Genomic DNA, 19240 nt, shown 5'->3' with positions numbered 1-19240 from the left:
GTATGCTTGCTATGTTCGGCAGTATGCCTCCGAGCATGTCAGCTCTTGACCTCGACAGGTGCTTGGTCATTGTGGTTTCCTTTTGTACGGAACTATAAGTAGTAGCCCCCTGCATACCTGTAGACCGAAACAATTTCTGGCCAGCCGAGTGAGTTACAACAGCCCGACAATAGAGGGAGGGAGCGCATGTGCAAGACCAACCTCACACTCTGGCAGCGCCCTCCCAAACGCTGTCCAGCCACCAGAAGAGGAAAGTTCATAGACATGGACGAATGCAAGCAAGAAGTGCGTCTTTTTCTTGCCTCCAGCTCCAAAAAAATATCTATAAATTGAGGAACCCTTCCCCAGGTTTCTGTCCAAGATCTTCTCATAGACTTGCACATACCATCGATATTCTGGTTATACTCGGCCTCTATCAATAGAAACACGATAGATACCACGAGTATCCGCGAATCGCCCAGCATGTCTTCGATCCCCTTCCGTTCTTGGCCGCCCGCCCCTCGCCCGACTCCGCCGCGACCCCAGCCAGGATACGACTGTCTGTGGCGGCTCGACTTTTTGTCGTGGAACGAGGCCAAATCCGCCAAGAGGCACGAATTCAGGCGGTGCTTCGAACATGGTTACAAGACCATTCAGAACCCGGGCACAGGTACGTGATTGACAAAGGCTATGCAAATCACTGTCCAGACCCCATCCTCAACATGGCTAACACTCATTGCCCCTCAACAGCCCTAGAATGCGGGCTGTATGCCCTTATCGACAGTCTGTATATGCAGATTATTGTTGAGGAGGAGGTAAGTACTCATTGCGCCCCTGGCCAAAATTCCAGATATACATGCCCAAAATCATTAACACGCAGCTACGGCTCCCTACAGTCGGACGTTCTCCCAGACCTCGAGGTGCTCCGGTGGACGTGGGCCGAGTACAAGAAGGAGAGGACGGCCTGGATCGAGACAGAGGCGGCCCCCGAGGAGCGCGAGTTCGAGTTGGACCGCATCTCCAACGACGAGCACTTTGGAGCCGACCAGCTGGCCATAATCCTCAACAGGTATGGCCGGCGACACCTCGGGCTCGACCTCGCCCTGGGCCTCGTCATCCCCGGTGAGGAGCCCAACATCCTGGACGTCATGCCCGACGCCGCCCACGCCGAGGCCAGCGCGGACCTGAAGAAGGAGCTCCCTGTCCGTGTCATCTGGGTCGCAAACGACAACATGGAGCTCCTGACGGGCGGCCAGGCCATGTCGCACTACGAGGGCATGAAGCCCTTGTCCAGGATCGAGGCGGCCAGGGAAAAGGCCAAAAAGGTGAACGATGCCGCTGCGGCCGCCCGCAAGAAAAAGGGCCGCAGGCGACGAAAGTGAGTTCGGGGTGAGATGATAGGAGAATGTGACTGTATGATATTTGGTGTTTCGAATTTCGGATTACTAGAGAAAATATAGAGAAGTTGGCGATTATACCTTGGAAGAAAGATGTTGGTCAAGAGAATCATGTCATGGCCTGATGGGCTTTGCGTTGCATTAATTGGATTTTTGTTTTTCTATTTCATGACCAAGGTCCAGCAAGATTAGGGGCAAATATATCATCAGCTATGCCTTATTACGCCTCGCTTCTCTGTCCGCTTTTGGCCAAATACTCGCCAAACCTTCTTTTCCTCTGCGCGCTGCTCATCGAAGACGTCGGACTGTCTCTGTTGCTTAGAGCGGCAATCAGACGGAATGGCCTTTTGGCACTCTCTGTGCTTCGCCTAGACCTAGGCTTGTGCACCGTTTCGGGAATTCTTGATGGGTTGGTGTCCAACATTGAGACAGAGGTGTTCGGAATGATGACATCCGATGCTGAACTCGACGTCAAGTCCAAAATGGAGCCAGTGGAAGGTGCACTAGAGTTCGGTTGCGTATGAGTGTCGCCTTGTGGCATTGAATTTCGCCGACTGTGAGCCACTGGAGTGCTCAGGTCCGGCGATGCTACTCGAGACGAGCGATAGAAGAGGTCGTCGTCAATATCGAAGATCCCGCTTTCTTCGGGTTGTGTCGGTTGACGAGGCGAAGAGAGTGTTGAGGCATCATGGTTTCCCGTATGTTCTTCAGCGTTGTCGGCAACAAAATCCTCATCTGGCTGATCAATTTCCATGTCCACAGATGCCTGCTCAGCACGGACTTGGGATGTCTCTACCGATTCCCCAACAGGGTTACCAGCTTCAATAGCCGCGATCTCGGCCCAGTATACCGCTTGGATACGCTTCAGAAATGAAGCATCGACGACACCGTTTAGATAGCTAGGATGTGCGTCATCTTTGTTGTAATATTCGATAGCGCTCGGAGGGGAATCGTGGGACATGACAAATTCTATGTATTTGTGGCAGTAAACGCGCACAAAGTCGTCAAACAAACAGACCTTGAGTAAGTTCTGTGAGGCAAGCCATTGTAATGACATACACGCCCGCAAAAAAGCGTTGAGATCACCCTTGAAATCCGGATAATTTGTTCGAAAGATACCAAAAGGGGTTAGTCCAGCTTGCCGCGTCAATGGGTTAGCCGCGCCGCTGCCAGTGCCCAGATTGTCTGAGACGCGAGGCAGCTTTTCCGTAATTTTGGCATGTTGACTTGCATGAGGTGTTGGCTCATGGACACTCTGTGGAGTTTGGCTCAATGATAGAGCTTTCGGGGACCTCGGGTCTCGAGGAGATTGTCGCGGCACTGGGGTCCTCGTTCCTGAACGTCTCTTCGCAAATAAGGTGGATCGAGCTGATAGTGGTTCTTGCATCAAAATATCGGAGTCAGGAATCTCTCCCAGACATTTGTCGAGTAAACCCACAGCGTTTTTCATCTTCCGCCTTTTTATCTTTGGTACCTGTTGTTGCTGCTGCTGCTGTTGCGGATTCTTTTGATCCGTGCAAGGCATGATTTGTGCAGAGGGCGGCGTTGGAGCTACTGGGGCGGCGGTCTTGTTAACAGATTTATGGAAGGCAGGAGCTAGAGCAAGAGGTTCCTCTACAGCCATTTGCTCGTCTTCCGAGTCCGCCTCATCGGAGGATGATGTTATGCCTTGTCTCGTTGGGCTCTCAGTCTCGTCTGGGTTTGGCATGGGAGCGGTCGTTGATTGCGCAACAGATTTGGCCATCCTTTTCGACGATGGTCCTGAGCCTGAATCTTTCGAACACATTTGCGCGCTGCTGTTTGTTGCTGTCCTTGGCCGCAAGGCCTGGGTTCGACCTGAAGGGCTTGCAACCCCAGCGGCGGCTCCTCTTGGATGATCATTAGAAGGAGGACTGAGTGACCAACCCGATATAGGCGTATCCGAGGGAGAGTCAGCATCATCTGCCAGCGGTGAAGAGTGGTTTATTCCCAACGGAGCAGGAGTCACAGCGGTTCTTGGCCGGTGGGTCTCGCGTGGCGGTGACGATGACAGTGGTATTGGATCCGTCTGTTGTGGTTCCTGGGAAAGTAGAGATGCTTGGGGGGAAGAGGTGGTTGCTGTAGCAAATGCGGATTTTGAGGAATGGAAAGCCGTCAAGCCTTCAAGAATTCCGGGAGGAACGCTGAGCAAGCCCCGGGGTGCTTTGCTCATCGGCTCAGCCCACGTCACATGGCTAGAGCCCGGGGCGGGGGTAGACGGGATGATCTTTTGGGCATGAAAGGTCTTTAAATAGTCAAGGACATCGGGGGGAATATTCAACAGGCCCTGAGGCGTCCTTCTCATCAGCTCAGCCCAGGCATCGCGTCTGTCGAGTAAGGCCCGCTGATCCTTTGGGGCCTGAAGTCCGGCACGAAAAATGCCTCGTTGGTCCATTTGATGTCGGGAAGCGTCGTCACAGTAGCGTGTATGTTTCCTGGCTTCCAGGCTGTGGAAGGCGTTGAGACCCCTGCATTAGACAATTGGGAAGCTCAGAGCCATGGCTTTTCGCATGGAAAGCATTGAAAGTCGACGCTGAGAAGAAGGTGCTGATAGATCTTGGGATGGGAAAAATTAAGCAGGTTGAGAGTTTCAGAGAAATTTCTTGGATCTGGGGTGCTAGATGTTCTTGGGTACTGCCAAGTAGGTGGTAGGTAGGTGGGTAGGTAAGGTAGGGAGGGAGAAAGTGTCGCTGCAAACGGACAGCCTCGTCGACTAAGTATCTCTATGTACCTACCCTGCCACCCAGATTAGGCAGGTACCGATCCCAGTAGACCTGCTCGGTGGTCATCAAGCGCCAAACAGCTTGGACTGACCTTGAGGCAGAGAGGGTGGGGTAAGTTATATCACTTGGATTGGATGAATCTAAACGTGATTCGACGCGAAAATTATCGCGATGGTGCGCCTGGTCACGTGGTTTTCTGTATGGGCTCGGCTCTTGCTTGTCGCTCCCCAGTCGTCCAGTCGGCGCTGGCCGTGGGGGACCCGGACCCGGCACCTGACGTGTCAGCCGCCACGCATTTAACTTGACGTAATCCTAGGGACCAGGTCGGATATAGCACAGCGCCCGTCGCCAGGGTGGGACAGCCCACTCAATTTGAGACTCATGTTTACATCGTTCAGTCTACCTGAAGCTAACCTCAACCCCCGACGCTATACCTTGTACCCGTCAAACGTCTCTATTCCCATGACTCTTAGCGTCTAGTGGATCTGATTATATTTGCTTCGTCTGCCTTGTGAAGTCCGCCCCCTGTCGTCTTTTGACTTGCTCGCAAAATGACCGTCGCCGCCTCGACACCTTCCACAGACGCCTGACAACCGTCCCAAACAACGGTTGGGTACCGTTGCGATCATGTCTTCGTCCGCCAATAACCACCTCCGTGCCCGACGCGGCTCCCTCGCCTCTATTTCCACGTCCTCACAGATCGACAAAGAGCAACTCGCACAGGCTCTCGATCAGATCCATACCTCGGCGAGTCAGTCCGATGTCTTGACAACCTTCAACGATTTCGCCGCCCCGCCAAGCTCCTCCCCGACCTCTGAGAGGAAAGGAGGCGCGGGAGATCTTGTGCAGCAAGGTCTAAGCGGGCTATACAGTAGATTGAAGGAGGCCGTTGGCGTGAGGTCCCCGGAGCAGTCGTTGGAGGATGTTAGTAACGTGGATGCTGCTTCTAAAAACACGAGCGGCAGTGCCTCCGGGTCTCTGACAATCAAAAGCCCTGCTACCTCGCTGCCTCGCACCAGCAGTACTGCAACAGCTTCTACTCTATTATCTGCTTTCCCAGATGGAGCCCAGCACCCGCCGACCTCTCCTCACGTCGGCACTTCAGTAGACGGTATTGCTCATGACCAGCGGTCCTCCAAGGCCTCATCCGTTACAACTGCGGCAGCGCCAAAGTCGACTTCGTCAAGCGTGCAAAATTTACCTAGAATGTCAAAGACGGTAGCTTCCTCGGGTGTGGTTAACCCGTCGTTGGCGCCCATAACAGTATCTGCGTTTAGAGACAAGGATGCCGCTCGTGGTGTGACGACTAGAGTGGAAGACGCTCCGCAGCACATCAGAGTCGGGAGCTCTAGCAAAACCTCGGAAGCTCAAAGTACAGTTCTTTCGGGCACTATAAATTCTTTAGAAAGCTCTGATGTGAAATACGCTCTGCCAGGCTCTTCTCGCAGAGATGAAAGCTTGGGCCCGGACGAAGGCTCCGACTCTCGCATGAGCCCGGTCAGGGGCTCGGCAGCATCTGTTTCCACCCAGCATAGTGCCGACAGGAGAAGCTTGCGAGCACCATCCACGGAGGCAAGGGCATCGTCTAGAGAGAGTTTAAGGAGACCTGCCGTCATAGACAGGATCAGCCAGGCGCGAATCATCGGGCCCAACAGGGCGCGGGCAGAATCTCTAGAGCCAGGGATGACAAAGCCTAGCACAATAAGCACGTCTGCCCATAACTCGGTGTATCACGACTCATTTGCACGGCACGAGCAACCCCAACAGTTACCCTCGGGGAAACTGCGTATCCCAGGAACTACCACCAATGAGGGCGCCCCACAGACCGTGAATGCCAGGCTGGAGTCGATGCGGAAGCAAGTAGTGAGCAAGGAGTTCTGGATGGCGGATGAAACATGCAAAGAGTGTTTTCTTTGTGGGAACCCATTCTCAGCCTTTCGTCGAAAACACCACTGCCGGACATGTGGTTGTATCTTCGACTCGAAGTGCACCTCTACGATTTCGGGTGCCAAATTTGGTGTCTCTGGGAGTCTGCGGGTGTGCAAAACCTGCCTAGAGATCATCAACCGCCGATATGACTCCGGTTCTGACGATTCCGACAATGATTCGTATCTGCCTGCCATTTTTCGCTCAGGCAAAGATACGCAGACCCCCAGGCCTAGAGCAGACGATGAGGTGAGCATAATGGAGCGGGCGGAGGACGTGGATGATTCCAGATCAGTCAAAACGCCCATGATGGCCATCCCTGCCACCCGACGTATAGGAGATTCCAAGATTCTCGAAATAGATGCTCCACAGCTGAGCCGTCCGAGCTCCTCGCGCTCCTTGAGATCACTGGCGGGCAGGCCCATCTCGTCTGGCCATCGAAGAAATCAGTCCAAGTCAAATTTCCTGGGACGTTTCAAGGCCACCGCTGAAGAGCGAGCTCCTTTCCGAAGACCGATAAACGATGAGCTAGGGCGCAAGTCTACACTCCCTGCTTTCCACGACGACAACATCATTGATCCTGAACTTGAACCGTACATGTCTGAGGAGTCGAGCGGGGATGAACAGATGAGCATATTTGCTACAATGGCGAGCTCCGATGTTGCACCAGCCAGTCTGGACCCGGATAAGGCCAACTTTGGGCCGTTGTTATCGACAGGGAAGCGTCATCGTATGCGCCAAGGTGAGAAGAGCATCAGTGGCCTCAGTTTCACGAGCCGTGGGCCAGACGATGGTTCACCCATCGTCATGGGACTTTCTACACGACCAACAAGAAGGCGAAATATGAGCACAGCAAGCACCGCGCAGCCCCTGCACGGCATGCGCTCTCCTCGGCCGAGATCTGGAGTGTTTGGCAGAGGATTTGCTGCTTCCGGCGAGGCACTTGTGTCCATGGAAAGTCCGATTGAAGCAACCAAATTGACGCGAAGCGACTCGATCCGTAATCAGAGATCCGACGAGAATCAGTTGAGTCCTTCCAGTTTGAAGCATGTTACCAAACTACTTCGCCAGCTTCTCCAGGACGATCAAGTACCCAACGTCGACGCCTGGGAGAAGGCCCTGCTTCCAATCCTTACCCGCTGCGCCGACGATGTATCTCCAGACAGTCGCAACCAGGACCACATGGACATTCGTCACTACGTCAAGCTGAAGAGGATCCCTGGGGCCAAACCGGGGGACACTAGCTACGTCTCAGGGGTGATCTTTTCCAAAAACTTAGCCTTGAAGAACATGCCTAGGAGCATTGTCAATCCACGTATAGTCATCATTTCGTTTCCAATCGAGTACCAGAGACATCAACAACATTTCATGAGCCTGCAGCCAGTGATAGAACAGGAGAAGGAGTACCTCCGCGTGGTCGTCAGCCGCATCATGACTCTTCGGCCCCAGGTGCTCCTAGCCGAGCGGAGCGTGGCTGGTGTGGCCTTGCAGTACCTTTCGGAGGCGAATGTGGCCGTGGCATACAACGTAAAGCCATCTGTGATTGGAGCTGTTTCCCGATGCGCCAAGGCAAGCATTATCTCGTCGCTGGATATGCTTGCTTTGCCGGTCCATGTCGGCCAGGCTGCTGGGTTTGAGGTCAAGACTTTTGTCAACAAAGAAATCCCGGGCAAGAAAAAGACATATATCTTCATCTCTGGGTGCGAAAGAGAATTAGGCTGCACCATAGCACTGCGAGGCGCAAAAGCTGATATTCTCACTCGTATGAAGCGCATTACGGAATTCATGGTCTATGTTGTGTACAATCTGAAGCTAGAATCTTGTCTCATGAGAGATGAGTTTATCAAGCTACCTGAGGTCGACGAACAGACATCGCAAAATTCCGAGTCGCAAGATCACTCAGACGAAGCTGTTAAGTTGAACTGCTGTGAGCTGGGAGCAGCCCAAACAAAGGAGGTTACGGCTTCCCAAGAGGCTCAAGCCGACGTGGATCAAGGCAACGAGACCAGCCAAGGATCAACCACTGGTGCACAACCTAGTGTGTTCCCTAATGGGGATGACCAGGCCCCTAAGGCTCAAGGCACCGAAGTTGAACAGGCCCAGGAGAAGACTCCGCGGCTTATTTCGTTGCATGAACATCATGCACACGTTGGGAACGACAGCCCCCTGCCCGAGGATGTACCCATGCCGACATACTACAGCGAAATGATTGCCAAGTATGAAACCAAAATCTTGTCAGCTTCGCCTTTCGTGAAGTTCCCTCAGCCCTACCTATTGATGAAAGCCCGTGAACAAGAGAGGCGTCTGAGCTATCTCAAGCGATTGTGCGATCAGGACATGGTTGAAGAGCAGACAGAAGCCGAGAAAGCAAAGCCAGCGCGATTCCAGCTCATCAAACCAGAAATGGTTCACCAATTTGGCCACAAGGCTCCCAGACAGGTCATGGAGGTTCTGCACGCTGTCCACGACGCCGAATACGACAAAGCGCGGTACATATACGAGACGCAGACTCGGCACTGGGAAAACTATCTCCAGGGAAACATTGATCTTTTCGACCCCTATTCGCATCAGAACATTGTCGTGCTGTATTCGGTCATTTGCACGGACACCAAGATACCCTGCTCTGGACCTGGTCTTGTTGCGATCGGCTTCTACGACGAGCACCCAGATCCTAGTGGGCACATGGACCCTGACTGCACCCTGGGCCAATATATTGAGGACCTTTCCATGAGCAGCACCAGCATCTGTCACGCTAATGGCTGTGACCGTCCCATGTGGCAGCATCACCGGACATACGTCCATGAAGATGCCCGGATAACAGTCTTCGTTGAGAAAGACACGCCTCTACCGTCAGGGGTAACACTAACGCCCATGGACGATGATATATACATGTGGAACTATTGCAAGTCTTGCAAAAAAGACATAGGGGTGATGGTCATGTCCGACAGCTCTTGGAAATACTCGTTTGGAAAATATTTGGAACTCTCGTTCTGGGGCAAGGGCTTAAGCTTACACCCTGGGTCAGGCTGCACTCATGATCACCAGAAAGAGCATATACGGTATTTCAATTTCCGTGGCAACACGATTCGCATCCACTGGGATCCGATCGACCTACTCGAAATCATCGTCCCTCGTGCACGCATCACGTGGAAAGTAGAACACGACCTTAAACTCAAGAACGACATATTCTTGAAGTGTGAAGAACGCTGGACGCGGTTCATCAACTCGGTCAAGACAAGACTCAAAAGTATCCGGATCGACAGCGTGCTTCCTGACAAGTCGGAGCTATGCAAGAGCGAGGTTGAAAGGCTCACTAAGAAGGCGCAAGAGGACTTGCCAGAGCTCATTCGTAAGCTCCAAGACGCATATATGAACTCAAAATACTACGAGGTGATACCCATGAATCCTGTATTCCGCGAGATGTTGGAACGAGTTCAGGAGTGGGACGCCGCATTTGCCAAGTTTGAGGCCGACTTCTTGTCGGATAAGGACGTCCGGCAGCTCACTATGATCCAACTCAAGAAGATGTTTGGAGACAATGATTCCAAGGAGTCGCTACCCACTGATGCCACATCAATCATCTCGGTTGGCTCAGAGGGCGATGAGAAGGCTTCTCTGGCCACGACGCAGGCAACAATACCAGAGGAACTTGACGAAAAACCCGAGTGTCAGCCGACCGAGGCGGTTGCAATTGTGACGACTGTTACGCCCAGCGATCCCCAGCCACAAACAACGGAAACTGTTCCTGTCAGCGATGAAGGGGCTGCTGACCAACGCCAGGTCAATGCACTACTCGGCGCCGTCGAGCCGTTGGATCTAGCTACTCCACGCTCTCATCCACTGAACAGAAATGATACATACTTCCCAGAGGGTGTTGGAGGAGCCAGCCGAGAGGCTAGTTCCTCCACCGATTCAGAGAGCAACACGCCTACCCCTGCCGTCCCAATTCCCGCCGCAGAGTCCAAAGCCGCAGAGGCGCAAACCAAGTCTGCTCAAGGCTCGGCATCTTCTACATCAACGAATTCCGCGCCTCTTCTCGCAGTGAAAGTTGAGCAGCTCAGAAAAGATTTCCGTACTCTTTCAGGGGAGACAAGCAAAGTGGTTGCAGCAGCCGCTCAAGCCCAGGCTGATCAGCAGAAATATGTCATGGAGCGCGGGTCACCTCGTAGAGCGGGACTGACTGTGTCTCCCCCGATGGTCAGAGCGTTGTCGCAATCATCTCTCCCGTTCACTCGAATGCCTTCGGGAATTACAAAATCACCGGTGCTCCTAGAACCCAAGGCCAACGAGTCCAGCATAGGGTCTGAGCTTTCCCGCGTCCCGACGGAGGGTTCCACTAAGAGCGAGAAGAAACTCTCGGACCGCTTGGGGATTAGTGCTTTAAAGGTTCATAGGAAGCCTGGCCAGTCTTCTATTCCTCGCTACGTCCACGGTAAGAAGAAGGACTCTCGTGTGTCGGTTCTGGCCAAGCATTTCGAGCAGCTCAGTCGCGAATTTGAGAAAGAGCGGATGAAAGATCGCAAGCAGCGCGCTGCCAAGATGCACTACTCGCGAGCCTTTTTGCCACGTACATCTACCAAGGCAACTGTGGAGGTGTATCAAGATGTTGACCAGGCTGTGAAGGAGCTTGGGAACGAGGAGGAACAAGGGAACGAGGGGCCCAGAGCAGTGTCACCCACAGTTGTCCCCAAAGAGCAACCTGAAAAGCCGTCAGAATCGACTGCCAGGGTCCCCGAGCAAGCTACAGAGAGATCTTCAGAGGAGGTTACGCCTGAGACCGGGGCGTCTCAGATCGACACAGGCTCGGTTCAAGGAGAGTTAGAAGATACTCGACCAGGCGAAAGTCAGACGGGTTCGGATGATGAAGGTTGCAGTGACGCCGACCAGTCTTCGTTGCTGGATGACATTTTGATGCCGGATGAACCAAGCGATGACATGCCCAAGAACACCAAGACAAGCCTCATGAAGATGCTCACCAACTTTTGGGCAGAGAGGTCCGCTAGTGGGTGGTCGCCGCTGGAATACCCTTTCAATGCGACGGACCACATTTTCATCGATTCGGACGTGGTCGTGCGGGAGGACGAACCCAGCTCGCTGATTGCTTTCGCTCTCAGCTCGACGGATTATCAGGCCAAGCTGGCCGATATCCGGCGCTCGTGGAAGACTTCTCCGACCCGAAGGCCAGACACATCCGAGGATATCGACGTTACAGTCTCCGACGATGCCACTGTGGTGATGGACTCGGACCCGGCTGCCGCCATTTCAGACACTGCTACCGATATCTTCACAGACGAAGCAGAGCTTGAGAAGAGCCTGAAGCGGTCTACGGGCACACATCTCAAGTATCAATTCACTGAGGGCTCTGCCAAGCTGCTCTGCAAGATCTTTTACGCCGAGCAGTTCGACGCGTTACGGCGCAAGTGCAACGTAGCGGACCGTATCATCGAGTCTCTATCTCGCTGCCTCAAGTGGGACTCGCGGGGTGGAAAGACGAGGTCTGTGTTTCTCAAGACCCTGGATGATCGTCTAGTCATGAAGGTAAGGCATTTCGAACTAATTTCTTGGTTTGATTCCCGCTCTTCTCGCGCATCCAACATGCCGATCTATACCTTGAAGAAAAGAAAAAGGCTAATACAACTCTTGTTGCTTTTCAGTCACTGTCGCCAATTGAGACGCAAGCCTTTCTCAAGTTTGCACCTTCATATTTCAACATCATGGCTGAGGCACTGTTCCATGACCTGCCATCGGTGATTGCCAAGATGCTGGGTTTCTTTCAGATCATCATAAAGAATCCTATGACCAACATTGAAATCAAACTGGATCTCCTGGTCATGGAAAATCTCTTCTACGACCGGTCGCCTGATCGGATCTTTGATCTGAAGGGATCGATGCGCAACCGCAAGATACAATCGACAGGCGAGCAGAACGAGGTGCTGCTTGACGAGAATATGGTTGAATACATCTACGAGTCGCCCCTATTCGCAAGGGAACACTCCAAAAAGATACTGAGCGCGTCTGTCTGGAATGACACACTTTTCCTGGCGCGGCAAAACGTGATGGACTATTCCCTTATGGTTGCCGTGGACGAGGCACGAAAAGAATTGGTGGTGGGCATCATCGACTGCATCCGAACTTACACCTGGGACAAGAAGCTTGAGTCGTGGATCAAGGACCGCGGGTTCGCAGGTGGCGGGCGCAACAGACCGACAGTGACGAGTCCCAAGGAGTACAAGTCGAGATTCCGAGAGGCCATGGCGCGGTATATCCTGCAGGCGCCAAACTGCTGGCACCAGTTTGGAAATAGCGTGATGATGTCGGGTCACGGGAGTGGGAGAACGACGAGGTTTGAGGATGTTGCGGACTAGGAACCCACGACCGAGCCGGTCACAGCCACCAAGGAGTTGGAGGTAGCCTATTCCGGACACAGGGATGAGTAACTCTAGTGGTGAAAGGGAGACGATATGGATATAGGATGATCATTGGACGACTGGTTGATGTCTGCAATGTAATAATTCTTCAAACGGCGTCAGTTGACGTTGGTCACTTGTTGTTTGTTGCCTGCACGGCGCTGGAGTAAAGGAAATCATTGGTGGAACAGCGCGGCGCTGGCATTGATTGTATTTTTTTACGTCATGAGTAACTTGGTTTACGTTGTAGATGCTACAGTAGTCATTGATCATGAGTCCCCTGTCAGTCTATTGAAATCTGTGTAAGTCGCCTGAGGAATGATGTTAGTTTGCTCGTATTCTTAAATTTGTTGTCGGCGTTTGACACAAGGTGTGGTGGAGCAGCGTGCTTGCCCGTAATGGTAGGCTTTTCAGCGCCTGGAGCGCTGGGGCAGCGGGCAAGTCGTACAGCACAGTCTTAGCGGCACAGCGAAGGAGGAATACTCAACAAACATAAAAATCGGAAGAATGCATGACACATATCTTACAAAACCAGACAGCTGCACTGCAATTTAATTACCTGGTACTCACAAATAGCATAATCATATAAATCCCACGCAGCTCGGCTGTTCACCTGAAAACCCCTACACAAAAACCCCACTGGCCTGCTGATGCCCAAATGTCAATCGAGCTCAACTGGGAGACGCTGACGACGGGCCCGGACGGCGACGAGCTGGCACACCGCATCCGGGATTTCATCCACTCCAAGTTTCAGACGGTGCCGCTGCCACGCTTCATCAAGTCGGTCACGGTTCATGACTTTCAATTTGGCGCCATACCGCCCGAGCTTGAGCTCAAGGACATTACGGATCCGCTGCCAGACTTTTACGAGGAGGATCCGGATGTGGATTACGACGACGAAGAGGATGAGGACGTCGAGGAAACCCAGGACTATGAGGAACGGCCCAGCCAGGCGGCTGCGTCTCCTGCGCGGTCGGGGGACAATGGGCTTTACGGTGGACAGCGGGGGGACGCCATGAACAAGATGGACAGAATCGCCGGCAGCAGCAGCAGTAGCAGCGTCATCGGCGGCGGGGGCGGCGGCGGGGTGAGAGGTCCAGCAGGGAGGCCCGCAGGACCGCCGCAGACGCCGACGAAAAGCGCCATCAACATCAACACGCGGGTGCGAGGCGAGGCGCCGCCGCAGGACCTGACGTCGCCGTTTCTCGGCGTCTCCACGCCCGGCATCCTGTCGGGCGGCACGTCCAACTTTTCCTACTTCCACTCGCACCTGGCCTCGTCGGGCCTGTCGGGCACCCAGACGCCGCTGGCCGCCGTCGCCGGTGCGCAGCTCGGCGGGCCTCCGCAGTGGAACGGCCTGCGCACCAGCGGGAGGGGCAGCGGGCGGAGGCGGTCGCTAGCGGCCGCGTCCCAGGGCCTCGACGGCGAGGGCTTCACGCCCTCGCACAGCCGCAACAGCTCCACCGTCTCCAACGCAGATCTCCACCCGGGTGGCGGCCGCCTGACCCCGACGTCCTTTCTGCGTGGCGGACAGCAGACGCTGCGGGAGAAGCACAGCGTCAGCACCCTGGCCCCCACCAGCGTCGGCACGTCGCGGCCGCCGACGCGCGACCTGACGACGGCCATGTCTACTACGGCCCAGGAAGACGGAGGAGGCGGTGACGACGGCAACGGCGCGTCTTCGGCGGCTGGTAATGAGCAAAACGAGAGCGATTCGTCTGACCGGGCAAAGTACCGCGAGCGGCGCATCGAGGACATGCAGGCCGTATTCCGCATCAAGTACGCGGGCGACGTCAAGCTGCTGCTCACGGCCGACATACTGCTCGACTACCCGATGCCGAGCTTCGTCGGCATCCCCGTGCGCCTAAGCATCACCGGCTTGACCTTTGACGGCGTCGGCGTGGTCGCGCACATCCGGAAGCGGGTGCACTTTTGCTTCCTGAGCCCCGAGGACGCCTTGGCGGCGGTTGGCAGCGCCAGCGGCAAGGAGGCCGGCGACGGTGATGACTATGGAGACGCGTCTGGCGGGGCGGCAGCGGCAGCTTCTTCTTCTTCTTCTTCTGCCTCGGCAGCGACAACGCCCCAAGGTGCCGCCACCACGTTGACTCCGTCTGCTGGTGCCGGTGCTGCTCCCGGGGCGGATGAAAGGGCCAGCAGCAACACCAGGATGGGAGGTTTGTTGCAGGAGATCAGGGTTGAGAGTGAGATTGGACAGCGCGAGGGCGGCAAGCAAAGTCTGAAGAATGTAGGCAAGGTGGAGAAGTTTATTCTCGAGCAGGTCAGGAGAATATTCGAGGAGGAATTTGTGTATCCAAGTTTCTGGACCTTTTTGGTCTAAAAACGATCCAAGTATATATACACTTTAAGGATTAAAACAACGTCATGTATGTACACATTTACAATGTCGAGTATCGCCATCCTACGACGTAATATGTTCATTGGTCCCATCATTCGGGGACAACGTAAAAAAAAGAAAAAAAGAAAGGAAATTAAAAAAAAAAATAAAAAAAATAAAAAAATAAAAGACCTAGAGAGCCTTGGTGCCTGCGATAGATCATCTCCTCAGGAGAGAGTGTTCTTGAACCCTTGGTAAGCCGAGTTGATGTCAAGCTCCAGTTCGCGAGCCTGTGTATCCGTGAGCTCCTCCGTGGCCTTCATCTGATTCAACGTGATTAGCCACTGCACAATCTTGCCCCTGTTCTCAAAGTCACGGTCCGTGACCTTGTTGACCGACTGAATCACATCCGTGAGCAGCGGATGCAGCTGATCCTTGGCCAGCAGTCCCAGACGCAGCGCGTCGAGGAAGGTGATAAAATCCTGCGTGGCCTCGAGAATGAGCGCACCTCCCGGCGCGCCGCCCGAGCCGTTCCCTGACGCGCCTTGCAGGCCGCTCTGGCGGTGGCTGTTGCTGGGCCCCGGGCCGGAGGATGCCTGCACCGCCGTGGCGGGCATGCCGACTCTGATGCGCTCCGTGGCGCGAGGCACCTCGAGCTGTTGTGCATGGTGTTACTTGTCAGTCGACACTGTCGGCGATTCATATGCACAGCGAGACAGTGTGGTTCAGGAGGAAATCCAAGTAAATAATAAAAAAGAAAAAAAAAGACTCACATCCCATTCGGCCTTGAATTCCTCCAAGTCACCAAACGCAGCGGCGACGGTCTCATCAGCAAGGATGGAGCGATATTGCTTCAGGGACCGCTCACAGATCTCGGTGTAGTCAGCCTCGGGGATGGCGTCCTTGAGGAAGGCCTTCTCGAGCTCGTCAATGGTGACGATGATAGAGAAGATCTCGGCCAGTGAGTCCTGCAGGTCGCGTTCGGCGCGCGTGTCGGCAAGCTTGACCTCCTCATCCAGGTTGATGGTGGCCGACATTGCCGTGTTGGGCACATAGCTGTGCGGTGTCGGCGCGTATGCTTGCCTGGGTATCATCTTGGGGTGTTTTTATTTCTTGTAGGCTTTGAGGATGTAGCAAGTCAAGAAACGTGAAGCTACTAGCGTAGGCGTATTGTCGTCGTCACATTTTGTGCTAGTTCTAGGATCAAAATGGTTGCCCTGTTCCAGGTGCTTGCTTACACCAGCCTGATTTGAGAGGCTCAACGAGCCTTTCACGAGCGATGACGGTTGACCAAAGCCAAGCTTGAGCAAAGAGCTTCCCCACCTAAAAAAAAGTTCCCCTCGGTGGCATCCCTGAGGCCTGTACCCCTGCTTGTAACGGTTTGACGCCGAGATGTAGGCGGGGATTTGGGACCCACCTTCTACAGCGATAAGGCACCGATAAGAACTTGCAAAGAAAAAAAAAAAAAAAAAATTATTCGGGGACCATGCAACGGGCGCAGAGAGAAGGGCCATCCAATTCGCGGTGTTGACCTTTTCCCAGTCAACGCTCCCGCAGAAAAAAAGAACCACATACATAACTCGCGACGTCGCAGGCCATCGCAAAAATGGCGCCGTCAAAAAAGAACCTCAAGGCTACCAAGAAGTTTGAGAAGAAGCATCTGAAGGGTGTTATCGAAAAGCGCAAGGCTGCTGCCAAGATCAAGCAGCGCACCCAGCTCCAGGCCAAAAAGCAGCTGAAGAAGAAGGCCGACGACGCCTTCTACAAGGGAGACAATGAGGGTGGTGACGGTGCAGCTGCACCCAAGGCCAAGGCCAAGCCCGGCGCCAAGGTCAGCGAGATGAGCGTCGACGACTTTTTCAAGGGTGGCTTTGAGATACTGGATGGCAAGCAAGGCAAGGGCAAGAAGGGGAAGCTCGGCAAGAGAAAACGGGATGATGCATCCACGGCACAAGAAAACGGCGAGCAAGAAAGCGACTCGGACGACTCGGTTCCGGATGCACCCGTCGAGAGCGACAGCAGCGACGACGATAACGACGACCTCGAAGAGGATGTCGGCATGACCAAGGAAGCCATGGACGCGCTTGCTGAGAAGGATCCCGAGTTCTACCAGTTTCTCAAGGAGAACGACCCGGAAGCGCTTGACTTTGACGAGAATGCGGACATGGCTGAGGTTGATGCTCTGAGCAGCGGGGACGAGGAGGTCCAGGAGAAGGAGGCCGATGAACAGCCAAAGAAGAAGAGGAAGACGAAGAAGCAGGGCGACGACGATGAGTCTGGAGACGAGACCGCATCAGGCACCGAGCTTACTCGGGAGCAAGTCGCCAGGTGGAAGAAGCTGTTGACAGAGACTCACTCGCTACGTGCCGCCAGGCAAGTGGTGCTGGCGTTTAGGAGTGCGGCACATCTCGACGCCGACCAAGATGGGAGGCAACCACGATACAGCATCACTAGTCCAGAGGTCTTCCACGACGTCATGGTGCTGGCGCTCAAGCAAATACCCGAGGTCTTGCAGCACCACATACCAGTCAAGGAGTCGGCGGCTCACAAGACATACGTGCAGACCGAGGGCAAAAAGTTCAAGACCCTGTCCATCCTGGTCAAGAACTACACAGCCTCTATCCTACACGTACTGCGCACACTCTCTGATGACGGCACCCTCAAAATGACCATATCCGCCCTTACGCCGCTGCTTCCATACCTTCTCTCATTCCGCAAGCTCCTCAAGACCCTTATCAAGACTGTTGTCAACTTCTGGGCACAGAACGGCAGCAGCGAGTCGACAAGGATCACGGCTTTCTTGGTGCTCAGGAGGTTGGTGGTAATTGGTGACAAGGGCGTGCGTGAAGCTCTCCTCAAGGCAGTTTATCACGGCCTCGTCCAGGGCAGTAGGGCCACCAACCACAACACGATCCAGGCCATCAACCTGATGAAGAACTCGGCCGCCGGTCTGTGGGGAGTCGACCAGTCAATAGGCTACACCACGGCTTTCAGCTTCATCAGGCAACTGGCTATCCACCTGCGCAACAGCATAGTTCACAACCAGAATGATGCCTACCGTGCTGTTTACAACTGGCAATACGTCCACTCATTGGACTTTTGGTCGTGTGTCCTCTCGGAGCACTGCAGCTCTCTGGCTGAGGCCGAGGCCGGCCGTGAAAGCCAGCTGAAGCTGCTCGTTTATCCGCTTGTGCAGGTCACGCTGGGCGCCATGCGCCTCATTCCCACTGCAACCTACTTCCCCCTTCGCTTTCTCTTGATACGCTCGCTCCTCCGACTTAGCCGTGCCACGGGAACCTACATCCCACTAGCATCGCCGCTCCTCGAGGTCCTCCAGTCCGCCGAGATGAGGAAACCTCCCAAGGCCTCGACGTTGACGCAGCTCGACTTTGCCGTCAACTACAAAGCCCCCAAGTCCCACCTGCGCACCCGAGTGTACCAGGATGGCGTAGGTGATCAGGTCGTTGAGCTCATGGCGGAATATTTCGCGCTCTGGTCGACAAACATTGCGTTCCCAGAGTTTGCCCTTCCCGTGCTCGTGAACCTGAAGCGTTGGGTCAAGGATTCCCGCAAGAAGGGCTCGGGCAACAACAACAACAAGGTCGTATCGGCGGTCGTACTGCTCGTGCAGAAGCTCGAGGCCAACGCCAAGTTCATCGAGGAGAGGCGATCCAAGGTCGACTTTGCACCCCGGGACCGGTCGCAGGTGGCCGCCTTCCTCAAAGACTTTGACTGGGAGAAAACGCCGGTTGGCGCCTTTGTCGTGTCGCAGCGCAAGATCCGGGCCGAGAGGGCGAGGCAGCTAGAAGAGGCCAGACGGGAGGAGGACAAGAAGCGCAAGGAAGAGGAGGAAGAGGCCAAGAACGCCGAGCTGGACGACCAGGAGGATGATGACCAAGACGACGATGAGGAAGAGGATGTGGAGGACGATGAGGATTCCGACGAGGACGTGGATGACGACGATGACGAAGACGAGGACCTTGTTGATGACGAGGAAGATCAATAGTGTGTAAGCCAGCTGGCGAGCCGCCAGTCTTTCCGTGCCAGGTGTCATGGCATCTCGAATATAGTTCATCATTCCTGTTGTATTTAATTGTTACAACCTTGGGCACGTTGACACACTATTCTTTTTTTATATCTTTTTTATCTGCTCCTGCGTGCCATCTTCAACCATATTCCAAGATTTCGTGCTCCGCATCACCTGTCCAATTTTGATTCGTTTCTTTTCTTCGCAGCTCGGCACAGTTCAAGAGGATATGTATTACCAGAAAATGGGCAAGCCAGTCCCTTTGTCGGAGAAATGCTACTTCGGACTGTCAGGTTATATGCGACTAGGATCCCGAACTCGAGAAGGGAAAACGATGGCAACGCATCGGTCTGAGTCCCCTGTCCCTGGAACTGGAGGACTTGCTCCTGGGTGTCAGTTACTGGCAATATCGAACAGAGCTTGCAGTG

At 54.2% G+C, this 19240-nt stretch overlaps 6 protein-coding genes across 6 annotated transcripts; 4 read left to right on the top strand and 2 right to left on the bottom strand.

Moving 5' to 3' along the window:
- Positions 1-462: 462 nt before the first annotated feature.
- On the top strand, positions 463-1361 carry PpBr36_00549 (uncharacterized protein; the record flags this gene model as incomplete). The annotated part of the gene is made up of 3 exons (XM_029887742.1): positions 463-649; positions 730-794; positions 876-1361. 3 exons carry the CDS (start codon positions 463-465, stop codon positions 1359-1361), a joined length of 738 nt encoding a protein of 245 aa, XP_029751711.1.
- Positions 1362-1596: 235 nt separating this feature from the next.
- Positions 1597-3789, bottom strand: PpBr36_00548 (uncharacterized protein; the record flags this gene model as incomplete). The annotated part of the gene is made up of 1 exon (XM_029887741.1): positions 1597-3789. One exon carries the CDS (start codon positions 3787-3789, stop codon positions 1597-1599), a length of 2193 nt encoding a protein of 730 aa, XP_029751712.1.
- Positions 3790-4744: 955 nt separating this feature from the next.
- On the top strand, positions 4745-12408 carry PpBr36_00547 (uncharacterized protein; the record flags this gene model as incomplete). Its single annotated transcript, XM_029887740.1, has 2 exons — positions 4745-11581; positions 11698-12408. The coding sequence occupies 2 exons, from the start codon at positions 4745-4747 to the stop codon at positions 12406-12408; spliced, it is 7548 nt and encodes a 2515-aa protein (XP_029751703.1).
- A 700-nt stretch (positions 12409-13108) lies between these two features.
- PpBr36_00546 (uncharacterized protein) lies at positions 13109-14788 on the top strand (the record flags this gene model as incomplete). The annotated part of the gene is made up of 1 exon (XM_029887739.1): positions 13109-14788. The coding sequence occupies one exon, from the start codon at positions 13109-13111 to the stop codon at positions 14786-14788; it is 1680 nt and encodes a 559-aa protein (XP_029751704.1).
- Positions 14789-15012: 224 nt separating this feature from the next.
- On the bottom strand, positions 15013-15879 carry PpBr36_00545 (uncharacterized protein; the record flags this gene model as incomplete). The annotated part of the gene is made up of 2 exons (XM_029887738.1): positions 15013-15441; positions 15559-15879. The coding sequence occupies 2 exons, from the start codon at positions 15877-15879 to the stop codon at positions 15013-15015; spliced, it is 750 nt and encodes a 249-aa protein (XP_029751705.1).
- A 512-nt stretch (positions 15880-16391) lies between these two features.
- On the top strand, positions 16392-18791 carry PpBr36_00544 (uncharacterized protein; the record flags this gene model as incomplete). Its single annotated transcript, XM_029887737.1, has 1 exon — positions 16392-18791. One exon carries the CDS (start codon positions 16392-16394, stop codon positions 18789-18791), a length of 2400 nt encoding a protein of 799 aa, XP_029751706.1.
- Between the last annotated feature and the right edge of the window lie 449 nt (positions 18792-19240).

This window comes from Pyricularia pennisetigena, chromosome 2 (genome assembly GCF_004337985.1).
Source record: "Pyricularia pennisetigena strain Br36 chromosome 2, whole genome shotgun sequence".
Taxonomy (NCBI): Eukaryota; Fungi; Ascomycota; class Sordariomycetes; order Magnaporthales; family Pyriculariaceae; genus Pyricularia; species Pyricularia pennisetigena.
Note: the sequence above shows the minus strand (reverse complement) of the source record. Positions and strands in the feature narration are given on the sequence as shown.